Below are 26,956 nucleotides of genomic sequence, written 5' to 3'. Positions count from 1 at the left end.
AACTGTGTTGGAGGAGTTCTTGCAGGAATAAACTCTCAGACAAGATTTACATATTTCAGATGAAGGTACCAGAGACAAAAGGCAGATTAAAGCTAGGTGCTGACACTCTGGAATCAAACCTGCTGCAGGAACTCTTCCAGCAAGATTGCACCTCTTGGACAGACAGCAGATGCATTCATATCAACAAGTTTGTTCTTCCAACTTCTTGGCCATTTGTATGGTCTTGGTATCTATCTCTGTTTTTTTTGAGCCTGTCCTGGAACTAGCTCTTGTATACCAGGCTGGCCTCGAACTCACAGAGATCCACCTGCCTCTGCCTCCTGAGTGCTGGAATTAAAGGCGTGCACTACCATCACCACCCGGCAACAACAACAATCTTTAAAGATGCATTCTTACTAAAGTTTAATTTGCTGTTACTATTCCAGGGTGTCACCTTTTAATGGGTCTATCAGCAGATGAGCTGGTTCTTCCTGAGTGGGGTGTTTCTCAGAGCTATGGGGCCACAGAGCAGATGCTTCTTCATGCCTCAGCTCATCAGATGTAGAGATCCTTCGTACAAGGACGTAGAGTAGTTTTTCACCTGTGAGTTGCAACCCTTTGGGGTTGCATATCAGATAATTACATTACCATTCATAATAGAAGAATAATTACAGTTATGAAGTAGCAACAAAATAATTTTATGGTTGGGGGTCTGTATTAAAGGGCCGCAGCATTAGGAAGGTTGAGAGCCACTGTCCTAGAGAGCTGTGGTGTGGTACTCTTTGGGTCTAACGTCTTCTTTGTTTGGTGGCTGCTGGTGAGAGGCCTGTGAGATCCACCTGTGCATGTGTGCTTGTCCTCCTTTCTTTGTAGATTGGCCGCTCTACCGAAAACATGATTGACTTCGTGGTAACAGACACATCTCCTGGCGGAGGAGCCACAGAGGGCCCTTCCGCCCAAAGTACCATCTCCCGCTATGCCTGCCGCATCCTCTGTGACCGCCGGCCACCCTATACTGCCCGTATCTATGCTGCTGGCTTCGATGCCTCTAGCAACATTTTTCTTGGAGTGAGTGAGCCCCCAGCAGGGCTTACCCTTCCACAGAGTAAGCTGATGGGAGGGAGGCTAGAGGGCCGCTGCAGCCTAGTGTGAGGGGCCGCTGCATAGCCATCCTCTGCGTCACTCTCCTATGGCTTAGCAGCCCACTTCTTGAAGAAGCAAAGTGGGGTACAAAGAGATCAGGTGGTACCCAGGACCTCTCTGGGAAGGTAGGGGGACAACACCTCAGGCATGCAGCTTTTTGGGAGCGCCTGGAGTTGTGAGCTTATCCTTCATGTGGTCCTAGGAGCGGGCAGCCAAATGGAGGACTCCTGATGGTCTGATGGATGGCCTGACAACCAACGGGGTCCTGGTGATGCACCCAGCAGGTGGCTTCTCTGAGGACTCTGCCCCAGGTGTCTGGAGGGAGATTTCTGTCTGCGGGAATGTGTACACATTGCGGGATAGCCGCTCAGCCCAGCAGCGGGGGAAGCTGGTAGGTGGCCTCTTCCATTTCTCCCCACCCTTCCCAGGCCCTCATAATCAGTTCATTGCCTTTCCAGGCTGGGAGATGATTGATGGTACTTCTCTCCAAGACAGTCCGCTAGGCTCTCTTTTGTGAGCCCCAGGCTCAGTGTGTTCTCGACGCTTGTCACCTACCCATAGACAGGGCCAGAGCAAGGCCCCTAGGCATAGTTTCATATTGCTGGGGATCCAGCAGGTGATGTGAACTAGAACTACACAAATGCAGTGTGTAGAGCCAAATGGCTTTGAGGCTGGGAAAATCATATCCTCTTCCAAGGGTGACACTTGGTCTGCGTATGCGCAGTTTATAGCCCAGAGTGTTGGCAGCTTATACTGTGTCTGTCACATTCAGGGAGGTTTAGCGCTATTATTCTTTCTTTCCCAGCAGTAAATGGCCTTTGGAATAGTTCTTATACTGCTGGTCCAGAAGTACCCCTCTAGTGCTATTGAGAGCTGGGAGTAAGGGATAGGAATCACAGGGCCATACAGCTATATTCCTTGACTGGACCACACAGAATTCTCCCCTGGTGTCGGCACATAAGAAGGTTGTGAGTTCTAGGCCAGCCTGGGCACATAGTAAGAGCCTGTCTCAAAATCAAACCAGGGACTAGAGAGATGGCCCAGCGGTAAAAGCACTGGCTGTTCTTTCATAAGACCCAGGTTTGATTCTTGGCATCCACACAGCTGCTCACGGCCATCCGTAACTCCATCACCCTCTTCTGGCCTCCATGAGCACCAAACATACATATGGTGGATAGTATACATGCAGACAAAACACTCATAAAATTAAACAAAACGAAAGGCAAACCACACACGTGAATGTGACGTGGACGTATACTTGTTATGTGCACACTGTATACCAGACATCGTTCCATGATTTTTGTCTAGGTGGCTTATTTAGTCTTCACAAGGCCCACTTGAGAAACGGAATCCACTTTGAGGCCCAGGAGACCAAAACACAGAAATTAAGTTATTCTCTTAGCTGAGTAAGTGAATGGCAAGACCAGGATTTGAACCCGGGCTCCTTCTAGAGTTCTTGCTGTGATCCATGACCCTTAGGACAGCTGCTTTGGGCTGGTAGCCAGTATTCACCATGGGATATATTTGCTCTCTCTGCTACATTCTACTTCTGCCATTATGGGAGAGCTTTGGAAAACCTTGCTTTGGGTCAGACTTTTGGATTTGACCTGCAAAGATACCAGAGCCCAGGTCCTACTGAGAACAGGGGCTGTATGTACTTAGTGGCATCTGTCTTCCCTGTGTCCAGCTGGCCTGCTGACCTAGGGTGTTCTCTCCAGGGAATGCCACTGGCCAGATAGGTGGCTTCTCTGGGGTGAGGCTGCCTGATGGCAGGGCCCGAGAGCTCTTGGGCTAAGGCCTTCTGCTGCCTCCGGCAGGTGGAAAACGAATCCAACGTCCTGCAAGATGGCTCGCTCATCGACCTATGTGGGGCCACACTGCTGTGGCGCACTCCAGCAGGGTTGCTGAGAGCACCCACACTGAAACAACTGGAGGCCCAGCGACAGGAGGCCAACGCAGCACGGCCCCAGTGTCCTGTGGGCCTCAGCACCTTGGCCTTCCCCAGTCCAGCCCGTGGCCGCACAGCACCTGACAAGCAACAGCCCTGGGTCTACGTCCGCTGTGGTCATGTCCATGGTTACCATGGTTGGGGCTGCCGGAGGGAGCGAGGCCCTCAAGAGCGCGAGTGTCCTCTTTGCCGCCTTGTGGGACCCTATGTGCCCCTGTGGCTCGGCCAGGAGGCTGGTCTCTGCCTGGACCCTGGGCCACCCAGCCACGCTTTTGCACCCTGTGGCCATGTCTGTTCTGAGAAGACTGCCCGTTACTGGGCCCAGACGCCACTGCCTCATGGCACCCATGCTTTTCATGCGGCCTGCCCCTTTTGTGGGGCTTGGCTCACTGGTGAGCATGGTTGTGTCCGCCTAATTTTCCAGGGGCCACTGGACTAGGCTCTCCAGGGTCCTTGCTGCCATGCCTGCCTACCCACCCAGGTCCCCCCTCTCCTGCCGTTCAGAGGGAGCTCTGCATGTGGGACTGTGCCTGCTGGCAATGGCCACACCAGATGGGCTGTGACCCTCCCCTCAGCTCTAGCCTCTAAGAGGATCCCTGAGATCTCTATCCCAGTCGTACTGATGGGGACTTTAGCACCAGCTCTGCCTCAGGCTGATGGAGGGCGCCTCATGCCCCTGCCCTTCCTGGGGTATCCTACATCATGCTGCGTACACTGTGTCCCTGGGGGAGTGAAGGGGCCACGGCCCCTGACTTCCAGCTTAGTCCGGTTGTGCCCTGAACCTGCCAATCCAGTACCAGCCACTCCTTCCTCCTGCTGCTGCCCTGGGTTGCTCTATAAATCTGCTCAGCTGCCCTCACAGATCCACGTGTCCCACATGCATGCAGTATCTCCAGCCCTCTGAGTACTGAATGGGCCGGCAGTCTGAGGTCAGCATTTGCAGGCAGGATAGCACCAAGTGGAGGTCACACGGGCAGTCAGTTCTCCACTGGGTGGAGTTCACAGCCTAGTGACGGGTAGACTGCCTCGCAGGTGTTAGGACCAGCGAGTTCCAGGTTCTAGGGCTAGAGAACAGCACTTGATGGATTTGGGAAAGTAAAAGGCTTCATCGAGGTGGCGGCACAGGAGCTTGGCCTCCATGCTGGCTTGGACTTTTCCAAGCCCACAAGGTAAGGGCTCTGTACCCTCTCCACACAGGCTCAGTGTAAGGAAGCAGGGATGGGGAAACAGATTAAGGGATGCTGGAGCATAGGGTGTAGTCATGCTTGGTGGAGATTCAGATCCTCATTTGTGAACAATCAGGAGTCAGCTCCACGGCACTGGCTCTGACCCAAGGGCTACCAACACTGAATAGTCACTGTGTGCCCCATCCCATCCTAACAGTCACTTCAGCAGTGTTCACAGAACCTTCGCTAGGTACCAGGACTCTGCCTCTCGAAGATTTGGTCATTTAATCCCCACAGTGATCCAGGAAGGGAGATGTCCCACTCATACCTTAATAATCACACAGAAACAATATTAATTACAAAACTGTTTGGCTAATAGCCTAGTAATATTCCTAGCTAGCTCTTCTAACTTAAATTAATCCATTTCTATTAATCTGTGTTTCACCATGAGGCACTTAGGTTGGTAGAAAAATAAAGTTACAATCTAGTTGCAAGGGGCTATGGGAAACCACACCTACCCATCAGACCATACTAAGGCTGGGCAGGACGGAGGCAAGGCAGTTTAGAGTCTGTTTCATGGAAAAGCTGAATAGGTAGATGGATATATATCCACCTGCTCAGTTTCCAGCCCCATGTGGGCCCAAGCAATGAGCAAGGGCTCCCACATAGAGGAGACCCTGTGGGACTGACGCCAGAAGCTGATTATTACCACATCCTGCTGGCCACCTGTACAAGAAGGTGTTGCCCCGAGAACTCTAGAGGGCCTGAAACCAGAGCCACATCTTGACTGGCAGACACTGCAGAGGCAGGATGGAGTTTGGAGGGCAGCCTGGGTGAGGACAGCAGCATAGAAAAGCAGGGAAAGTGTCTAACAACCAGCATTCTTAGAGAAAGAGTGATGGGACCAGGGCTGTAGGCTGGGACCTGGTGGGCCCTGGTGACTGTGGAAGTCACGTCAGCGCCAGCCCCTCCCTACTCCTCCTGTTGGTGAGTCAGTCTTCCTGTGAACCAGGGGCCTAGCTGGGGTTTCCCCCTGATCATTTAAAGGAAAGTGAACCAGGAAAATAGGTAGGTAGACTATAGAGAAATAAAAGGGGGTGGCTCTGAGTGTAGGTGTGACCTTGTCCTCAGTGCAAGATAGGTGCCACAGCTTCAGGGAGGTGCAGATTCCACAAGAACCTGCACAGCTGGTTGAGGCCAGAAAGACCAGGCTTGGGCTATTGAGAGGACAGAAGGCAGCCTTCCCGCAGACGAGTGTCACAGCTACCTGGGGTGCATGGCAGAAGGGGATGCCACAGTGTATGAGGAACATTTCCGCCCTACCCCCAAACACTAGAAATGAAACTCTATCCAGTTCTTGCTAATGCTCCTGTTGGGGACCGGGCAGGGGAGCATATTCTGATCTCGTTTCTGGTTTTGAATCTCAGACTCTGGGAGGAAGGACGAATGAAAGGTACTTGCCTGGGCTTGGGGAAGAACTCAGGCTGGCGGTGGGAGCCAGCCCTTGAGCTTCAGATTCCACAACTGTCAAATGGAACGACAGTCTCTAAGGCCAGGCATGGTGGCCTCTGCTTGCAATCCCAGCATTTGGTAGGGTAAGGAAGGAGGGACATTGTGTGTTTATTGCTAGCCTGAGCTACATGGCAAGATCCTGCCTCAAACAAACAAAAACAAAGAGTACTTTGTTCACCAGGGGGATGTAAACATACAGAAAAGCCATGACCCATTAATAGAATGTGCTACGATGAGAGAGAGAGAGAGAGAGAGAGAGAGAGAGAGAGAGAGAGAGAGAGAGAGAGAGAGAGGATGTTGGGTGGGAGGAGGGAACAGTGTAGTGGGAGGTCTTAGGAAATCTAAGTTTTCCCACCTGTGCAACATTGATATGCTATCTCAGGGGTTTTGCAAGAATTAAATGCGATTCTATATGGCAAGCTGCTGGTAAAGGACTTCATTCAATAAGTACTCCTATCAGTTGAGATTATAAAATGGCACCATGCAGCTTGGTGGGGGTCTTGGGTACTGGGATCCTTCACTTGCCTGAGCTACCCCTTGGTTGCTATGGACAGCTCTATCTCTCCTACCTGGTTATAGTTACACCAACTTCATCTGAGTCAGTCCACTTTATCCCTATTCTAAAACCTAAAACAATACCTAACAACAATGAAAAAAGGTAAAAGGGGAGTTTCCTCAGGACGTAAACATAATGTGCACCAATCAGAGGCCACAGCTCCTAGTGTTGTGGTGACAAGCCCCTCTTGGGCACCTTTGTGAAGGAGAAGTCTGTGCCTGTACTGAACGTCAGTTACATTGGGCTCTATACATGGGCGTGGCAAGAAGAGTGGCTTGGATTTCACTCCCAAGACACTACCTTCTACACAACCCTAGGGGGCAGCACTATTCCTTGACGGTCTCCCCTCCCTCGGAGTAGGTTCACTTATTAGTCCTGAAGTAAAGCTGACAGAGCTCAAACGACCCACCTAAAGTCACTTTCTGAAAGGTGACAGAAGTCTGATTTGACTTCAGGCAATGTGTGTCAGCTCCCAGTCTAACCCAAGCTTTTAACAACATTTTCCTCGTCAGTCAGCAGGAACTTGCACACACTACTAGAAGTCACTCAGACATCACCCTGACTAGTAAAAGCGGACAGCATGCTTGCCTGCACCCTGGGCTGCCCCCGAGTGGCCGGAGGCTGCTTTCCTATTCTGTCCGGTGAACAGCTGCACCAAGAAAATGCCAGCTCCTTGCTGGCCTTGTTTTCGCGCTAGTGAAGTTCCTGTACCATTTTCTGCACTCCTGGGTGGGTGGAACTACTTCTGCTCTGCCGGAGCTTCCTCGCGTGTAGCCACCACTCTTTGCAACAGTTTTGCAGTCTTCAAATATCATCCCCAAACCCAAAATCCGGAGAGGAGGGGGGGGATCCACATTGCTACGCTCTTCTCTAAATTCCTGTTGCTAACCGCCAAACCCAGGTCGGAGGGACACTGGAGGTGAAACCCCAAAGAGAGCACGGTTCCAGCTACGTGTGGGTGGAGGCTACCGATGTATAGGAGCCCTGTGTTTGGGGACCTTGTCAGTTCCCTCGGTCTGCACCAGGCAGCAGCCACGTGGGTTACTGAGACACCAAACCACTTCCCCCCCCCCCCCATTCGCCACTCCTCTGTGCGAGCGTGGCCAGGGGACAAAAGGCCAAGGCCTCAGGGCCCTTCTAAGCAAGCACCACCCTTAGCGGCCGGGGGCGGGTAGTAGATGAGGGGGGGTGCTGTCCTCGGCTCGTGTACTGGCTGGAGTCGCCGCCCATCTGATCCCAGGGGCCAGACAATTGGTCGGTGAGGGCGGGGCTTGTAAAAATCCCATGAATGGGGGGGGAGCCGGAAGCAGGAAGTGAGTTTGCGAACGGAGCTGCTGCAGCAGGTGAGGTGCGGCGCCCTGGTTTTGGGGTCACGGTGTATCATCTTCAGGGGATCAGAGCGTGGCCGGGCTGTGCGTGCAAGATCATCCTCGTTCTGTTCATCCTCCAGTGCCTCTTCCAAATCTACCCCTGGTATCGGGCCAAGAAGGGGTTCTGGGCAGTAAAGAGTTAACACCCCTTTCCGAGCCCCGTCGACTGGGTAGTTGGGGCGAGGCTGCGCGAATGGGGAATGGGGAGGGTAGAAACGCGTGCGTAGTCGGGGGCGGGGCATGGAGAATGTGGTGTGTTGGGAATTCCCTGGGTCCCATCTGGGCTGCAAAGCTTTGGATAAGTTGCTTGTTTTCCAAGTGTCAGTGTCTATCTGGAAAATGGGTTGTGACGTTGTACAGCTTCCCAGGCGTAGCAACAGAAGAAAGCAGGATAGTGAAGGGCTGAAGAAAAGCCAGGAGCTTTGGGGCAGATTCTGGGAAGGAAAAGCATGCAAGAAACATTACTACTCTTTGATTTACTTGTTTTTGACAGGGTTTCATGTACCCCAGCCTGGCCTTGGACTCCAACCCAGGGCCTGATTAGTGCTAGGCAAACGCTACCAGCTGAGTTACATTCCTGTCCTGGAGGTGGCCTCTTCTAATTTGCATACCCAGCTGTTGAGCTTGGTTACATCTTCGTAATCAATTTTACAAAGGAGGAAAGAGAGGTGCAGGAAAGTGAAGTGGCTGGCTTGGATTTTAGATCTCTTTGCTGGAGCAGATTGAAACAGGGGTGGATAGGAAGCCAGACACCTGGCCTTGGTCAGCGGTGATGGGCTGGAGATGTTGAGGAGTTCTGGACCAAGAGGCTCTGATGCCTGAGAGGGTGGAGGTTTCACTGGGAGTGTCCAGGCTGGGAGTCTAGCAATGAGGGTTTTTCTGCCGATTCCTCCTCTGTATCATTAGGAAAAAGTCTTGTTATCTTTGAGCCTCAGTTTCCCCATCTGTAATATGAAGTAGTTGGATTCAGACTTTAAGTCTGAGAGGCCACAGGCCCAAATGAGCTCACTAAGTATTTGAGTCTTTGAATTTCAGTTTATCAGGTGAAAAGCCTCCTGGGCTTTGGGGTGGAAGAAGTTAGTTCATGAGAGTTCAGATGTGAAGATGGTGTGTTCTCTGAGATGGTTGTGATGTGTCCTTGCAGGGCCCATGGCAGATACCCAGTACATCCTGCCCAATGACATCGGCGTGTCTAGCCTGGACTGCCGTGAGGCCTTCCGCCTGCTGTCACCCACAGAGCGCCTCTATGCCCATCACCTGTCCAGGGCTGCTTGGTACGGAGGCCTGGCTGTGCTGCTCCAAACCTCCCCTGAAGCCCCCTACATCTATGCCCTGCTTAGCCGCCTCTTCCGTGCTCAGGACCCTGACCAACTGCGCCAACATGCCCTGGCTGAGGGCCTTACTGAAGAAGAGTACCAGGTCAGTTCTCACAGGCAAGCCTGGTTTTCTGAGGGGCTTCTAGAAGGGTGTGAAGGACTGGAACCAAGGGGCACAGATCTCTCTCCAGCTAGACAGAGGATTAGACTATTGGTTGCAGGCTGAGATGCACGCACTCATGCACGCTCACATGCACACCTGCCTGGAGCCTCAGACTTGCCATCTGTAGAATATGCACATGGTCTGTACATGGTATGCACATGCTATGCACATGTATTGTGATGACCTACTTAGAACAGTGCCTGGTTCAAGAGGAAGCCAAGCCAGGCGTAGTAGCACACGCCATTAATTCGAGCACTCTAGAAGCTGAGGTGGGAAGACTGTTGTGAGTTTGAGACCAGCCTAGGTACCATAGTTCTCAGTAGTCTGCAGTGATTGTACAAAGGAATTCATAGCTTATATTGAGAGGACAGAAAGGCAGCCTGGGTAGAAATCAGGAAGTTTGAGTTACTCTTCTGCATAGTGAGGAACCTGGGAAGGATGTTCTATTTGTCCCCTACTTGTCTGTAGATGTATTAGCCAAATAACACACTAATTCTTAGTGCATTACAGTGGTTCAGAAACATCCAAAACGGGTAGAGAGATGGCTTAGCGGTTAAGAGCATTGCCTGCTCTTCCAAAGGTCCTGAGTTCAATTCCCGGCAACCACATGGTGGCTCACAACCATCTGTAATGAGGTCTGGTGCCCTCTTCGGGCCTGCAGACATACACACAGACAGAATATTGTATACATAAGAAATAAATATTTAAAAAAAAGAAAAAAAGAAAAGAAACATCCAAAACATAAAATCACATATGCTCATTATCTCTCCAGAAGTAGCTACTGTGGCTAGTCCTTTTCCATTCCATGTCNTTGCACCCTGTGGCCATGTCTGTTCTGAGAAGACTGCCCGTTACTGGGCCCAGACGCCACTGCCTCATGGCACCCATGCTTTTCATGCGGCCTGCCCCTTTTGTGGGGCTTGGCTCACTGGTGAGCATGGTTGTGTCCGCCTAATTTTCCAGGGGCCACTGGACTAGGCTCTCCAGGGTCCTTGCTGCCATGCCTGCCTACCCACCCAGGTCCCCCCTCTCCTGCCGTTCAGAGGGAGCTCTGCATGTGGGACTGTGCCTGCTGGCAATGGCCACACCAGATGGGCTGTGACCCTCCCCTCAGCTCTAGCCTCTAAGAGGATCCCTGAGATCTCTATCCCAGTCGTACTGATGGGGACTTTAGCACCAGCTCTGCCTCAGGCTGATGGAGGGCGCCTCATGCCCCTGCCCTTCCTGGGGTATCCTACATCATGCTGCGTACACTGTGTCCCTGGGGGAGTGAAGGGGCCACGGCCCCTGACTTCCAGCTTAGTCCGGTTGTGCCCTGAACCTGCCAATCCAGTACCAGCCACTCCTTCCTCCTGCTGCTGCCCTGGGTTGCTCTATAAATCTGCTCAGCTGCCCTCACAGATCCACGTGTCCCACATGCATGCAGTATCTCCAGCCCTCTGAGTACTGAATGGGCCGGCAGTCTGAGGTCAGCATTTGCAGGCAGGATAGCACCAAGTGGAGGTCACACGGGCAGTCAGTTCTCCACTGGGTGGAGTTCACAGCCTAGTGACGGGTAGACTGCCTCGCAGGTGTTAGGACCAGCGAGTTCCAGGTTCTAGGGCTAGAGAACAGCACTTGATGGATTTGGGAAAGTAAAAGGCTTCATCGAGGTGGCGGCACAGGAGCTTGGCCTCCATGCTGGCTTGGACTTTTCCAAGCCCACAAGGTAAGGGCTCTGTACCCTCTCCACACAGGCTCAGTGTAAGGAAGCAGGGATGGGGAAACAGATTAAGGGATGCTGGAGCATAGGGTGTAGTCATGCTTGGTGGAGATTCAGATCCTCATTTGTGAACAATCAGGAGTCAGCTCCACGGCACTGGCTCTGACCCAAGGGCTACCAACACTGAATAGTCACTGTGTGCCCCATCCCATCCTAACAGTCACTTCAGCAGTGTTCACAGAACCTTCGCTAGGTACCAGGACTCTGCCTCTCGAAGATTTGGTCATTTAATCCCCACAGTGATCCAGGAAGGGAGATGTCCCACTCATACCTTAATAATCACACAGAAACAATATTAATTACAAAACTGTTTGGCTAATAGCCTAGTAATATTCCTAGCTAGCTCTTCTAACTTAAATTAATCCATTTCTATTAATCTGTGTTTCACCATGAGGCACTTAGGTTGGTAGAAAAATAAAGTTACAATCTAGTTGCAAGGGGCTATGGGAAACCACACCTACCCATCAGACCATACTAAGGCTGGGCAGGACGGAGGCAAGGCAGTTTAGAGTCTGTTTCATGGAAAAGCTGAATAGGTAGATGGATATATATCCACCTGCTCAGTTTCCAGCCCCATGTGGGCCCAAGCAATGAGCAAGGGCTCCCACATAGAGGAGACCCTGTGGGACTGACGCCAGAAGCTGATTATTACCACATCCTGCTGGCCACCTGTACAAGAAGGTGTTGCCCCGAGAACTCTAGAGGGCCTGAAACCAGAGCCACATCTTGACTGGCAGACACTGCAGAGGCAGGATGGAGTTTGGAGGGCAGCCTGGGTGAGGACAGCAGCATAGAAAAGCAGGGAAAGTGTCTAACAACCAGCATTCTTAGAGAAAGAGTGATGGGACCAGGGCTGTAGGCTGGGACCTGGTGGGCCCTGGTGACTGTGGAAGTCACGTCAGCGCCAGCCCCTCCCTACTCCTCCTGTTGGTGAGTCAGTCTTCCTGTGAACCAGGGGCCTAGCTGGGGTTTCCCCCTGATCATTTAAAGGAAAGTGAACCAGGAAAATAGGTAGGTAGACTATAGAGAAATAAAAGGGGGTGGCTCTGAGTGTAGGTGTGACCTTGTCCTCAGTGCAAGATAGGTGCCACAGCTTCAGGGAGGTGCAGATTCCACAAGAACCTGCACAGCTGGTTGAGGCCAGAAAGACCAGGCTTGGGCTATTGAGAGGACAGAAGGCAGCCTTCCCGCAGACGAGTGTCACAGCTACCTGGGGTGCATGGCAGAAGGGGATGCCACAGTGTATGAGGAACATTTCCGCCCTACCCCCAAACACTAGAAATGAAACTCTATCCAGTTCTTGCTAATGCTCCTGTTGGGGACCGGGCAGGGGAGCATATTCTGATCTCGTTTCTGGTTTTGAATCTCAGACTCTGGGAGGAAGGACGAATGAAAGGTACTTGCCTGGGCTTGGGGAAGAACTCAGGCTGGCGGTGGGAGCCAGCCCTTGAGCTTCAGATTCCACAACTGTCAAATGGAACGACAGTCTCTAAGGCCAGGCATGGTGGCCTCTGCTTGCAATCCCAGCATTTGGTAGGGTAAGGAAGGAGGGACATTGTGTGTTTATTGCTAGCCTGAGCTACATGGCAAGATCCTGCCTCAAACAAACAAAAACAAAGAGTACTTTGTTCACCAGGGGGATGTAAACATACAGAAAAGCCATGACCCATTAATAGAATGTGAGACGATGAGAGAGAGAGAGAGAGAGAGAGAGAGAGAGAGAGAGAGAGAGAGAGAGAGAGAGAGAATATGTTGGGTGGGAGGAGGGAACAGTGTAGTGGGAGGTCTTAGGAAATCTAAGTTTTCCCACCTGTGCAACATTGATATGCTATCTCAGGGGTTTTGCAAGAATTAAATGCGATTCTATATGGCAAGCTGCTGGTAAAGGACTTCATTCAATAAGTACTCCTATCAGTTGAGATTATAAAATGGCACCATGCAGCTTGGTGGGGGTCTTGGGTACTGGGATCCTTCACTTGCCTGAGCTACCCCTTGGTTGCTATGGACAGCTCTATCTCTCCTACCTGGTTATAGTTACACCAACTTCATCTGAGTCAGTCCACTTTATCCCTATTCTAAAACCTAAAACAATACCTAACAACAATGAAAAAAGGTAAAAGGGGAGTTTCCTCAGGACGTAAACATAATGTGCACCAATCAGAGGCCACAGCTCCTAGTGTTGTGGTGACAAGCCCCTCTTGGGCACCTTTGTGAAGGAGAAGTCTGTGCCTGTACTGAACGTCAGTTACATTGGGCTCTATACATGGGCGTGGCAAGAAGAGTGGCTTGGATTTCACTCCCAAGACACTACCTTCTACACAACCCTAGGGGGCAGCACTATTCCTTGACGGTCTCCCCTCCCTCGGAGTAGGTTCACTTATTAGTCCTGAAGTAAAGCTGACAGAGCTCAAACGACCCACCTAAAGTCACTTTCTGAAAGGTGACAGAAGTCTGATTTGACTTCAGGCAATGTGTGTCAGCTCCCAGTCTAACCCAAGCTTTTAACAACATTTTCCTCGTCAGTCAGCAGGAACTTGCACACACTACTAGAAGTCACTCAGACATCACCCTGACTAGTAAAAGCGGACAGCATGCTTGCCTGCACCCTGGGCTGCCCCCGAGTGGCCGGAGGCTGCTTTCCTATTCTGTCCGGTGAACAGCTGCACCAAGAAAATGCCAGCTCCTTGCTGGCCTTGTTTTCGCGCTAGTGAAGTTCCTGTACCATTTTCTGCACTCCTGGGTGGGTGGAACTACTTCTGCTCTGCCGGAGCTTCCTCGCGTGTAGCCACCACTCTTTGCAACAGTTTTGCAGTCTTCAAATATCATCCCCAAACCCAAAATCCGGAGAGGAGGGGGGGGATCCACATTGCTACGCTCTTCTCTAAATTCCTGTTGCTAACCGCCAAACCCAGGTCGGAGGGACACTGGAGGTGAAACCCCAAAGAGAGCACGGTTCCAGCTACGTGTGGGTGGAGGCTACCGATGTATAGGAGCCCTGTGTTTGGGGACCTTGTCAGTTCCCTCGGTCTGCACCAGGCAGCAGCCACGTGGGTTACTGAGACACCAAACCACTTCCCCCCCCCCCCCATTCGCCACTCCTCTGTGCGAGCGTGGCCAGGGGACAAAAGGCCAAGGCCTCAGGGCCCTTCTAAGCAAGCACCACCCTTAGCGGCCGGGGGCGGGTAGTAGATGAGGGGGGGTGCTGTCCTCGGCTCGTGTACTGGCTGGAGTCGCCGCCCATCTGATCCCAGGGGCCAGACAATTGGTCGGTGAGGGCGGGGCTTGTAAAAATCCCATGAATGGGGGGGGAGCCGGAAGCAGGAAGTGAGTTTGCGAACGGAGCTGCTGCAGCAGGTGAGGTGCGGCGCCCTGGTTTTGGGGTCACGGTGTATCATCTTCAGGGGATCAGAGCGTGGCCGGGCTGTGCGTGCAAGATCATCCTCGTTCTGTTCATCCTCCAGTGCCTCTTCCAAATCTACCCCTGGTATCGGGCCAAGAAGGGGTTCTGGGCAGTAAAGAGTTAACACCCCTTTCCGAGCCCCGTCGACTGGGTAGTTGGGGCGAGGCTGCGCGAATGGGGAATGGGGAGGGTAGAAACGCGTGCGTAGTCGGGGGCGGGGCATGGAGAATGTGGTGTGTTGGGAATTCCCTGGGTCCCATCTGGGCTGCAAAGCTTTGGATAAGTTGCTTGTTTTCCAAGTGTCAGTGTCTATCTGGAAAATGGGTTGTGACGTTGTACAGCTTCCCAGGCGTAGCAACAGAAGAAAGCAGGATAGTGAAGGGCTGAAGAAAAGCCAGGAGCTTTGGGGCAGATTCTGGGAAGGAAAAGCATGCAAGAAACATTACTACTCTTTGATTTACTTGTTTTTGACAGGGTTTCATGTACCCCAGCCTGGCCTTGGACTCCAACCCAGGGCCTGATTAGTGCTAGGCAAACGCTACCAGCTGAGTTACATTCCTGTCCTGGAGGTGGCCTCTTCTAATTTGCATACCCAGCTGTTGAGCTTGGTTACATCTTCGTAATCAATTTTACAAAGGAGGAAAGAGAGGTGCAGGAAAGTGAAGTGGCTGGCTTGGATTTTAGATCTCTTTGCTGGAGCAGATTGAAACAGGGGTGGATAGGAAGCCAGACACCTGGCCTTGGTCAGCGGTGATGGGCTGGAGATGTTGAGGAGTTCTGGACCAAGAGGCTCTGATGCCTGAGAGGGTGGAGGTTTCACTGGGAGTGTCCAGGCTGGGAGTCTAGCAATGAGGGTTTTTCTGCCGATTCCTCCTCTGTATCATTAGGAAAAAGTCTTGTTATCTTTGAGCCTCAGTTTCCCCATCTGTAATATGAAGTAGTTGGATTCAGACTTTAAGTCTGAGAGGCCACAGGCCCAAATGAGCTCACTAAGTATTTGAGTCTTTGAATTTCAGTTTATCAGGTGAAAAGCCTCCTGGGCTTTGGGGTGGAAGAAGTTAGTTCATGAGAGTTCAGATGTGAAGATGGTGTGTTCTCTGAGATGGTTGTGATGTGTCCTTGCAGGGCCCATGGCAGATACCCAGTACATCCTGCCCAATGACATCGGCGTGTCTAGCCTGGACTGCCGTGAGGCCTTCCGCCTGCTGTCACCCACAGAGCGCCTCTATGCCCATCACCTGTCCAGGGCTGCTTGGTACGGAGGCCTGGCTGTGCTGCTCCAAACCTCCCCTGAAGCCCCCTACATCTATGCCCTGCTTAGCCGCCTCTTCCGTGCTCAGGACCCTGACCAACTGCGCCAACATGCCCTGGCTGAGGGCCTTACTGAAGAAGAGTACCAGGTCAGTTCTCACAGGCAAGCCTGGTTTTCTGAGGGGCTTCTAGAAGGGTGTGAAGGACTGGAACCAAGGGGCACAGATCTCTCTCCAGCTAGACAGAGGATTAGACTATTGGTTGCAGGCTGAGATGCACGCACTCATGCACGCTCACATGCACACCTGCCTGGAGCCTCAGACTTGCCATCTGTAGAATATGCACATGGTCTGTACATGGTATGCACATGCTATGCACATGTATTGTGATGACCTACTTAGAACAGTGCCTGGTTCAAGAGGAAGCCAAGCCAGGCGTAGTAGCACACGCCATTAATTCGAGCACTCTAGAAGCTGAGGTGGGAAGACTGTTGTGAGTTTGAGACCAGCCTAGGTACCATAGTTCTCAGTAGTCTGCAGTGATTGTACAAAGGAATTCATAGCTTATATTGAGAGGACAGAAAGGCAGCCTGGGTAGAAATCAGGAAGTTTGAGTTACTCTTCTGCATAGTGAGGAACCTGGGAAGGATGTTCTATTTGTCCCCTACTTGTCTGTAGATGTATTAGCCAAATAACACACTAATTCTTAGTGCATTACAGTGGTTCAGAAACATCCAAAACGGGTAGAGAGATGGCTTAGCGGTTAAGAGCATTGCCTGCTCTTCCAAAGGTCCTGAGTTCAATTCCCGGCAACCACATGGTGGCTCACAACCATCTGTAATGAGGTCTGGTGCCCTCTTCGGGCCTGCAGACATACACACAGACAGAATATTGTATACATAAGAAATAAATATTTAAAAAAAAGAAAAAAAGAAAAGAAACATCCAAAACATAAAATCACATATGCTCATTATCTCTCCAGAAGTAGCTACTGTGGCTAGTCCTTTTCCATTCCATGTCGGTGCATTGGATACTGATACTTGTATGTGCACGGTATATTTATTTAAGTTACTTTTTTAAAATGTAAAATGACAGTCCTGTGTACATATGTGCAGGTGTGGAACATATGGAAAGTTACTCCCATGAAACAGGATCTCTCTCTTTTACAAAGATTTATTTAAGTGTGCGTGTGTTGAGTTATAAGTACCCACAGAAGCAAGAGGCATTGGGTCCACCTGATACAGGTGCTGGGAACTGAACTTGGTCCGCTTTTAATTACTGAGTCATCTCTCCAGCCCCCAAACAGGGTCCATACTGAACCCGATGCTTGTTGTTATGTTTGGGCTGATGACTATAAAGCTCCCAGGTTAGCCTGCAGACACACCCACCTTTTGAGTGCTGAGGTCACATGGGTGCATGGTCATGCCTCTTTTATGTGAGTGCTGGGTGTTCAAACTCAGGTCCTCATATTTGTACAGCAAATGCTTTTACTCATTGAACCATCCCCAGGCCTGTGTAACCTTTTACATTGTGTTCTCAGTGTTCTGTATACTTCCCTTTTTGTAGATCTCTGTGTCCTGGAGAACTTCCATGGATTATATATTAATCCATTTCCTTCTATTGGCTGTGAAGCATTCTACAGCAGTGTATACTGAAATCAGATTAGGTTTTTATTTTATTTTGCTTTTATGATTTTTTGTTTTGTTTTTCAAGACAGGGTTTCTCTATGTAGCCCTGGCTGTGCTGGAACTTACTCTGTAGACCAGGTTGGCCTCGAACTCACGGAAATCTACCTGTCTCCTCCTCTCAAGTGCTGGGATTAAAGACATATACTACTACTGCCTGACTAGTTTTGTTTTGTTTTGTTTTTTATGCTGGACATTTCAGATGATTTTTTCTTTTTTCTTGCAAGCAGTGCCTCAGCGCTCTTCCTGTCCAGGTGTGTGAGTGGGAACTGTTTGTAGACATAGAAATGCTGGGTTGAGGGCTCAGTACTTTTATAATGATCTGATTCTGTTAAATTATCTTCTGTGTGTGGTGGTGCACACCTTTAATCTTAACACTCAGGTGGATCTCTTAGTTCAAGGCCAGCCTGAACTACATATTGAATTCTAGACCAGTCAGGGGTATATAGTGAGACAGACCTCAAATAAAACATCTTTTATTTTTTTTTTAAAGTTTTTTTTTTAATATTTATTTATTATGTATACAATAGTCTGTCTGTATGTCTGCTGGCCAGAAGAGGGCACCAGACCCTCAACAGATGGTTGTGAGCCACCATGTGGTTGCTGGGAATTGAACTCAGGACCTTTGGAAGAGCAGGCAATGCTCTTAACCTCTGAGCCATCTCTCCAGCCCCATAAAACATTTTTTAAACATGTTATGAGCATATGAGACAAGACCTGGTTTTCTGTAAGGAGAAGAAAAGGATCAGATGGTTTACCTCTGAGCCAAGGTTCTTTACCTCTTTTGAACTTTGGCTAATTCCTGTCTTTGGGCCCTGATCTGCTGCATAAACGAGCTAATCTCTGTGGGAATGCCTGTAAGTGGGAAGTACCATCCAGTGTCAGCTATTTTCAGTGGGTTCTTTTGTCTGGAAGTAGCAGAGACTCAACAGAAAGTAGCTTAAAGAAAGCACAGCGGGGCAGTGGTGATACACACCTTCATTCCAGCACTCGGGAGGCAGAGGCAGGCGGATCTCTGAATTCTAGGCCAGCCTGGTTTACAGAGTGAGTTCCAGAACAGCCAGAACTACACAGAGAAACCCTGCCTCAAAACAAACAAACAAACAAACAAACAAATAAATAAATAAATACTAAAAAGTAAGAGAATCGTTAGTTCACAAGGGCCAGGGCAGGAAGAGGCTTCAGGTTCGGTGGGATTCAGTTGTTTGGTACCATCTTGAGATGGGATCTTCATGTCTCAGTGTTCTCTCACCATTCCGGTACTAGAACATCTAGGCCTGGTGATGTTGGCCGGTTTGGTTGTTTTAGTTCAGCCTATAGCAAGAGACGGTGATTCTCTGACCGGCCTAGCCAGCTTGCATGCCTACCCTTGGAACTGTGGGAGGCAGGTTTCTGCTCTCACCAGGTGTTTGAGGTAGCTGGTCACTGCTGAAACCAGTTTGGTGACACAGTGGGGTGGGTGTGAAAATTGATCTGCAGCAACAGCCTGGGCCAGACTGGGGCCTCCTAGGATCAGGGTCCTGCCCTGAGATTTCCCAGCCTCCTCCACACTGGTGTGCCCTGGTGTTCTGGTCTTAGGCTGAAAGCACCTGAGAAGCGGTGCTTCTCAGGTGTTTGACACTATACCATGACTCCTCTCCCCAGGCATTCCTGGTCTATGCTGCAGGGGTCTACTCCAACATGGGCAACTATAAGTCCTTTGGTGACACCAAGTTTGTTCCTAACCTGCCTAAGGTGAGTTGGGGAGGGTGACAGGGTGGCAGTGGTGGGCTGTGGTTGGAGAACGAAAAAGGGGCCCTGGTTGGAGTCAAAGGTAACTCAAGCCATAACACTGCCAATGGGATACTGTGACATGGGTGTCACTCAGCACCCCCAAGTGCTGCAGACACACACACGAAGGAAAAGTACAACCCATTCAGACTGCTGATCCGAGAGTCAGCCAAGGGCAGGTGTGTAAATGGGAACTGTTAGGTGCCCGCTGGTCATCACTGGGAGTAGGCGGAGCCCATGCACTGGGGTTCCTCAGATGTGAATGCCTGTATCAGTGGTCTGCTGATATTCAATGCAGTGTCTGACTGAGCTGGTCTGTGATACCTGAGGCTCAGCTCTTCTCAGGGTTTGTTGCTGCTGCTGCTCCCTGGGCTATACTCTGGGGTCTTAGGTTCAAGTAGAAGGAGGTCCTGGAGGTTTGCAGGGCATGTGACCAGGCCAATGACTTCCTATTTCCTTGCAGGAAAAGTTGGAACGTGTGATCCTGGGCAGTAAGGCTGCTCAGCAGCAGCCAGAAGTTAGGGAACTCTGGCAGATCTGTGGGGAGCTTATGTTCTCCCTGGAGCCAAGACTTCGACATCTAGGGCTAGGGAATGAGGTGAGTCCCGCCATCCAAGAGCCTGGTAGACTAGAGGGCATCCTTGAGGCTGCTTGGTATGTGTGGAAGGGCAGCTGACGGGAGGCAGGGTGCTCCTCCTCTGCTCTCTAGCTGAAGCCACTTGGCACTACAGGCTTGCTTATCATCTATAATGGGAAGAGAACTGTATGGAATGTTTCCAGAATGTTCTTCCAGGTCTGTCCTGCCAGGATGTGGGTGCACGAAGGGGGAAGGAGAAAAGAACTGGGAGAAAGGAGTCTAGGAGGGAGTGATGTGGGGACTCCAGGGTCCCTGCCTCTAGGGATTGCTTGGGCTGCTTGGGAAGAGGGTATGACAAGCCTTAGCGAGGATGGGTGGGGGTGGAGCTAGAGGAAAGACTGAGTTAGGTATGGTGGCACAAACCTGTAATCCCAGCACTCAGGAGGCTGAGGCAGGATGTGAGTGGTGAGGCCAATGTGGGCTGCATAGTGAGACCCTGTGTCTCACAGGGGAAAAAAAGACAAAAAATGTTCCAAGCTGATAATCTATTTTACAACTCTTTCCCTGGACTTAGATGGACAGGGTGGAGGTGCTGGGAGGGGATGCAGAGAGCCTAGCAAAGAAGCCATCAGCTGCCGTATAGGGTCCCGCCTGCACCCTCAGTAACTCCGCCCATGTGTCTGCCCACTCACCCTTTTTTCCCACCATCTCTTCCCCACAGGGAGTCACCACCTATTTCTCTGGGAATTGTACCATGGAAGATGCCAAGCTGGCCCAGGACTTTCTGGACTCTCAGGTTTGGGAATTGGCAATTTGGGACACTAGTTTGATGGGGCCCCTTGTCCCTGCCCCTTCACCAGGGGCACCTGTTCTGGGGTCCTTGAGGTGTAAAAGACTGAAGGAACCTTTGTGTGTGAGGTAAGCCTACGCCAGTCAGGAAGACAAAGATGTTTCACGCACACCAGGATGCATCCACCCCCGGCCATTCTCACACTTCCAAGATGGGGCTCCTGGGGCCTGTGTCCCTCAGCCCCTTGCCAGCTGTGTTGATGTTTCCCAATTCCATTTCACACAGCTAAGTGGCTGAGATGGCACTGTGCCTCACAGAGTGGAGTTGGTGCTTAGTGAAAGTTATCGCTCCCGGGACTGGTGAATGGCTCAGTGGGTGAAGGTGCTTGCCAGTGAGCCCAGTGACATGAGTTTGCTCCTCTGCTCTCTAGATGGTGGAAAGAGAGCACTAATTCCTGAAATTATTCTGAGACCTCCACATAAGCACTGTGTGGAACCGTGTGTGTATGTGTATTTGTGTTTAATGAGAAAAAAAAAACTTGTTTTATTTTTGTGTGTGTGCACATGCGTGCACACCTGAATGTATGTAATGTGTGCCATCTTTATTCGGGAGCCCTTGGCTATCCTGGGCCTGGAGTTAGAGACGGTTATGAGCCACCATGTGGGTGCTGGGAACCAAACCTGGATCCTCTGCAATGCAGTGCAGTAAGCACTTGTGACTGCTGAGCCGTCTCGCAGTCCCAGTATCTTATTTTATTTAGTTTTTTGAGGCAAGCAAGGTCTCACTCTGCAGACCAGACTAACCTTGAACACGGCCATCTGCCTGCCTCTGCCTCCTGAATGCTGGGATTAAAGGCGTGCTCTGCTCAGTATTCTTTTTAAGTTAGCATTTACTGTGTGAAGCACAGCATGACCGTCTTCCCTGGCCGGCCTGCCTTCTATTGTAGGCTTGGGAAGATCCCTCAGAGAAGCCCCTACTTTGCCTCACTGTTGTCCATGGAATGGCCGCTCCTCTGTTCCCTCCAGTCTCACTGATCTCACTATTCCTCAAACCCTCCTCTGGTTTTTTCCAGAACCTTAGTGCATACAACACACGGCTCTTCAAGGTGGTCGACCAGGAAGGGAAGTCCCACTATGAGGTGCGACTGGCTTCAGTACTGAACACAGGTGCGCTCGGGCTCTAATGTCTGCTGTCAGCCATCTGGGGCAGCAGCCCAGCTCCTCCAGCACAGAGTCCTTTGGTCCCAGTTGTTTCTTCATACAGAGAAAAGTGGCTCTCGATCTTTCTGAAGTCCTATATTAATGTGAACCAGCCCTTGCAAGTGGACAAGGGACTGGGCTCTGATTGGCTCTACCTGGTCTCAAGCCCACCCCAGAGCAAGATCAGCATCTCCTCGGTCATTCAGACAGGGAGTGGCAGCAGAGGGGACCTGGTACAAAGCAAAGAGAGCGAGTATATTTAGGCCTCTGTGCGGCCCTTCGTAGCTGTTTTTTACCCATCCACATCCCCAGCCTCCAGCATCTGCTTTAGCCATGTTCTCCAGCTTCTGATTCCTGTATCCCGTCACTACGTCTTCATACAGTGTGTTGCCTACTTCCTGCTCAGAACAGCTTTAGCCCAGCCCATCTTTACCCAGCCGGCTCCTCCTCATCCTGGGGCTGGAGGTGGATGGCACAGGTTGTAGGGCAGGACAGTGACCAAGGGTGGCTTTGAAGCTAGGAATGTGGATTGTGGTTAGAGCCCTGGCCTAGCATGCTCCAGGCCCTGGATTCTATTCCAAGTACTGAAAAACTGACCTTTTATTTTTTTCAAAGATTTCTTTCTTTTTTTCTTTTTGAATATTTCTTTTTTTATGTTTATAATGTGTGTGCCTGTGTGAGTTTCTGTGCTTGAGGAGGCCAGGAGAGGGTGGTGTCAGATCCCGTGGAACTGGAGTTACAGATGATTGTGAGACGCTGATATGGGTGCTGGGACTGAATCTGGGCCTTCTGCAAGAACAATATATATATTCTTGTTTGTTTGGTTTATTTTGTTTTTTAAGACAGGGTTTCTCTGTGTAGCTCTGGCTGTCCTACAACTTGCTCTATAGACCAGGCTGGCCTTGAACTTAGATCTGCCTGCCCCTGCCTCCCCAGTGCTGTGATCAAAGGCGGGCACCATCACTGTCCTGCAAGAGCAACATGGACTCTTAACCCCTGAGCCATCTCTAGTCCTGTTATTATTTTTCTAGGACAGAGTCTAACTTTGTAGTTGAGGCTAGCCTGATGGGATTACAGGTGTGCACTGCTGGGCTCAGCATAACTCTTGGTGTGTGTTTGTAGGGAGTATTGGGGTTTTTGGGGGGTTTTGTTTTATGAGGTAGGGTCTTCTGTAGTCTTTAGGGTACCCTAGACTCACTGTGTACCTGAGATGACCTTGAACTCTACCCGTGTCTACTTCCCAACTGATGGTTGTTGCAGGTATGCAGTACCATACCCGGCTGTTTTACAGCTTTGTTTCTTTTGTCTTTTTCACACTTAACATGTGTACACATGTCCTGGAATAGACGTCAGAGGGGGATCCACAAAGGTTGATTCTGTCTTCTCACCATGTAGAGGACCTAGCGATTAAGCTCAGGTCATCAGGCTTGATGGTTGGAACCATACCTGAGCCAGGTACTCTGGCCCCTGTGCCTTTTGAGACCAAGCCCCACTCTAGCTCAGGCTGGTCTAAACTCAATGCGATGCTCATGTCTCCACCTCCCAAACACCAGGACTACAGATGTGCTTCTTGCCTAGGTTATGCAGTGCCAGGTATCAAACCTGGGGCTTTGTGCGTGCCACGCAAGCACCCTATCAGTTTAGCCGCGTCCCTAGCCCCGAACATACACATGTTTGAAGAAGAGAATTGATCCTTATTTCTGTTGATGGTGGGGAGACTTTGAAGTTCTTAGTGGGCCAGAGTGAAAAGCCTGCTGGGGTGTGCTGTACTGGCTTTTCCCTGAGTGTTTCCTCATTCCATAGACCCTGCTCTTAACTCTGAATTGACTTCCAAGCTGAAGAGCTGTGAGTTCCAGGGGAGCCATTTCCGGGTCACCCGGGGGGACTATGCCCCCATCCTCCAGAAGGTGGTAGAACACTTGGAGAAAGCCAAGGTAGGTCTAGCTGGGGCCTGAGGGGCCTACTTCCAACCCCTCTGGGCAGCAAAGGTAGATGGTCCAAGGCCGACCAGAGCTCTTTTTACCCCTAGACATATGCGGCCAACAGCCATCAGGAGCAGATGCTGGCCCAGTACGTGGAGAGCTTCACCCAGGGCTCTATCGAGGCCCATAAGAGGGGCTCCCGCTTCTGGATCCAGGACAAAGGCCCCATTGTAGAGAGGTAAGGTGCCAGCCTTTACTCCCCCTTCATGGCTTCTGCCAGATCTCCTTCATCTCCCCCTTCTCTCCTGTAGTTACATTGGCTTCATTGAGAGCTACCGTGACCCCTTTGGCTCCCGAGGAGAATTTGAAGGTAACTTCTCATGGAACGAGGGTTCCATGGAACTCCCTCTAGGGTTCTGTCCTTCCCTCCTAGAAGTAAACAGCAGCCCTGGGCCAGTTACTTGCAATGTCCTGGCATTGTGTTTTACAAAGTTAGCCTGTATTGTCTCACTGAGCCATCATGTGAGGCTTTTACTTTTTCTGCCTGACCTGGCAAGGCTCTAGGTAGACAGACAGACATGATTTCTAATGCTGGATTTGCCCATCTGATCTGTGAGTGTCAAGTGATCAGATCTGAGCATCATGAAGTCTTGTGTGTACTGATGTGCCCAACAGTTAAGAGTGGATATGCCTCTTCTGTGAGGCTGATGGCGCCGTCGTCCCCAGCTAATGGCAGGCTGCCTCCGTCCCCGTCCCACAGGCAGGTCATTGCTGGAGGATTCAGACTGGTCTTTGCCTACTCTCTTTCTCCCTGTTCTGTATAGAGAGGCTGAACAATAAATTGCTAAAGCCAGGGATTAGCCTGGCAGGAGAGAGGAAAGTCCCAGCAGTATATAGGAGGCTCAGGCCTGAGGTCATAGGAACATGAAGGAATTCTCACTCATGCCCGCAGCTTTCCTGCCTGGGACCTGGGACCTTGTGGTCGCCAGCAGCCAGCATAGCACTGCTACACACAGCAGTGTGCATTATACACGTGATGGCTGAGAAACTGGGTAGGGTGCAGTGGGATCCCAGGACGCTGCCAAACCGCAGCCCCGCCTCCCGACAGGTTTCGTAGCCATGGTGAACAAAGCCATGAGTGCCAAGTTTGAGCGGCTGGTGGCGAGTGCTGAGCAGCTGCTGAAGGAGCTACCCTGGCCGCCTGCTTTTGAAAAGGACAAGTTCCTCACCCCCGACTTCACCTCCTTGGATGTCCTCACCTTTGCTGGCTCTGGTATCCCTGCTGGCATCAACATCCCCAACTGTGAGCTCCCTTCATGTCCTCCCAATTCAAGGAAGTCCCCATATATTTCTCCCCCTTGCCCCTCCCCCTTCTGTCAGCTCCCCTTGACCTCTGCCCTTCCCTCTCTTCCTCATCTTCTAGATGACGACCTGAGACAGACAGAAGGCTTTAAGAATGTGTCTCTTGGGAATGTGTTGGCTGTGGCCTATGCCACGAAGCGGGAGAAACTCACGTTCTTGGAGGAAGAGGACAAGGTAGGCACTGGCTGCCTGAGGCTTGGGGCCAGACTGTGCCTGGCTGTATTGAGTCTGGGAAGGCATATGGACCAACACTGTGGTAAGGTCAGAGTCCAGCTTTGGTCCTAGCCTAGCCACTTGCCTGCCACGTGACGGTTTGTCACAGAGGAGCTTCCATTCCTTCACACCATGGAGGCAGTCCCTCCTCCTGGGTCCTTGTGAGGTTGCAATGGGCTGCTCCACATGTATGGGATGGATTAAGCGTGGCTTCCAGAAAGCACATTCCCCACATGGGCCTCAACCTTGCTGAGAGGCCTGCTGTGCCATGAGCCCACGGGGAAATGGTGATCCTTGGGGTCCTTGTCTCGACAGGACCTGTATATCCGCTGGAAGGGGCCGTCCTTTGATGTGCAGGTGGGGTTGCATGAGCTGTTGGGCCATGGCAGCGGCAAGCTCTTTGTGCAGGTAAGCAGGGCCAGCAGGGGCCGCGTGACCTGACCCACCATGAGTTCATTTCTGGGGCAACTGGCTCCCTTCAGTATCTGGGAAAGTCCAGGCTCGTGGTGCAGAGCGAGACAACTTCGCACGAGCAGCAGAGCCCTGCCCTTCCTGGTCTCTGTCTAGGGGCCCCTGAGTCACACCTTCAAAGGGAGCTTCCCCAGCCTAGCCCAGTAGGCACTCCTGGTCAGCAGCCACCAGCTGAGCTGTCTTAGAGAGCCCTCTCTACCCATTCAGTCATCTGGGATCCTGGCGCTGTTGGGGGGCAGGGTCAAACCAAGTGTTTCCTACGTAAGGAGCTGTCTCCCCGGAGCGCTTCTCTTTCCCCATTGGCCACAGTGCCTGGAGCCCTTGGCTTGCACTTGAGGAACACAGAAAGGCTGATAGTCTCTCCAGCAGGCTAAGGAAACTCGTGGGTTCCCAGTATGGAGCCACATAGCTAAACAAGCAGAGGAGGATAAGGACCACAGTGAGGTCAGGGTTCTGGGTTGGTCCTGTTCCCATTGGTGGGGCTGTGTCCTTAGATGAGGGAGGGCTGGCGCTGGACCTGGTAAGTCATGAGGATTTAGAAACCCACTGAAGGGGCAGCAGCCAAGCATGGCGTCCCATCCAGTCCTTACTCAGGCCATGTTCTTAAATACTTTTCTTCTGGTTGGGCCTCAGTGGACCCACCTGTACAATGGGGTTTCTGAAACCATCACATGAACTAGTGTGAAGGAAAAGAGAAGGTGAAGCCTGGCCTGGCACAGTCGGGTTTTAGCAAACGTGGATGAGTATTTGGAGGCAGAGAGGTTCTGCTGCCCCATTCCATTTGGGGACTCTTGGTCTCTGAGCCTGTTTCCCACCTGTGATGACAGCCTTCCCCAGGAGGCGACTGTGAGGATTAAGTGTGTGATATATGAAAAACGCTTGGCGTATGGTGGGGGGGGGTCATGCTGGCAGCATGGGGCCATCACACATGGGGAGAAGCAGATAGGCTCTTTGGCCTACCCATCGGGGTGTCTCCTACACAGGTCTGGAGAGTCTGGGTTCACAGACAATTTCAGGTGGTCCCTCCCTTGTCCCTCCTGTTTCCCTCTCTGTGCAGTGAAGTCAGTAGGTGGTTCCTCTAGTGCTGAGGGACCTGTTGTTGGCACCACAGAGCTGAGGGTCACGGGCATTTGGGTAACAATGTACTTGTGGTTCTGCCTGACTGTTCCTTTCCTTATCTTTCTGAGCCACTTAGATTCTGCCCCAGGGACACCGTTCCCTAGCCCACCCCACATTCATGACCCTTCTTCTACAGGATGAGAAAGGTGCATTCAACTTTGACCAGGATACAGTGACCAACCCAGAGACTGGGGAGCAGGTGAGGAGATCATCTATGAAGCCAGGCTGTTGGGAGGGGGGACACAGGCGGGGCCTGACTCCTGGATCCTGGGTCCTCCTTCTA

General features: G+C 51.3%; 2 protein-coding genes across 6 annotated transcripts in view; both read left to right on the top strand.

Annotated features, from left to right (window-relative positions):
• Window positions 1–4,032, top strand: part of Peli3 (pellino E3 ubiquitin protein ligase family member 3) — a 9,650-nt gene extending 5,618 nt beyond the window's left edge. Inside the window, exons 3-5 of the mRNA XM_050137529.1 lie at window positions 853–1,047; window positions 1,325–1,513; window positions 2,940–4,032. Coding sequence (XP_049993486.1) covers window positions 853–1,047; window positions 1,325–1,513; window positions 2,940–3,509 — 954 coding nt within the window. The 3' untranslated portion in view covers window positions 3,510–4,032. The remainder of the gene's footprint in view (window positions 1–852; window positions 1,048–1,324; window positions 1,514–2,939) is intronic.
• A 3,518-nt stretch (window positions 4,033–7,550) lies between these two features.
• The window catches only part of Dpp3 (dipeptidyl peptidase 3), a 31,127-nt gene continuing 11,721 nt past the window's right edge, over window positions 7,551–26,956 (top strand). Inside the window, exons 1-13 of one of the 5 annotated variants that reach the window (XM_050137128.1) lie at window positions 7,551–7,647; window positions 8,819–9,093; window positions 18,895–18,984; window positions 19,484–19,618; window positions 20,319–20,393; window positions 21,460–21,553; window positions 23,390–23,520; window positions 23,616–23,746; window positions 23,820–23,878; window positions 24,617–24,811; window positions 24,932–25,044; window positions 25,399–25,491; window positions 26,810–26,872. In XM_050137128.1, coding sequence (XP_049993085.1) covers window positions 7,593–7,647; window positions 8,819–9,093; window positions 18,895–18,984; window positions 19,484–19,618; window positions 20,319–20,393; window positions 21,460–21,553; window positions 23,390–23,520; window positions 23,616–23,746; window positions 23,820–23,878; window positions 24,617–24,811; window positions 24,932–25,044; window positions 25,399–25,491; window positions 26,810–26,872 — 1,509 coding nt within the window. In that variant the 5' untranslated portion in view covers window positions 7,551–7,592. The other 4 variants (XM_050137130.1, XM_050137132.1, XM_050137127.1 and 1 more) reach the window with 4 other exon arrangements.

Source organism: Alexandromys fortis, unplaced genomic scaffold, assembly GCF_014885135.2.
Source record: "Alexandromys fortis isolate MF-2015 unplaced genomic scaffold, M_Fortis_MF-2015_v1.1 scaffold_3, whole genome shotgun sequence".
NCBI classification, from domain to species: Eukaryota; Metazoa; Chordata; class Mammalia; order Rodentia; family Cricetidae; genus Alexandromys; species Alexandromys fortis.
This window is presented reverse-complemented; position numbering and strand designations above follow the sequence as displayed.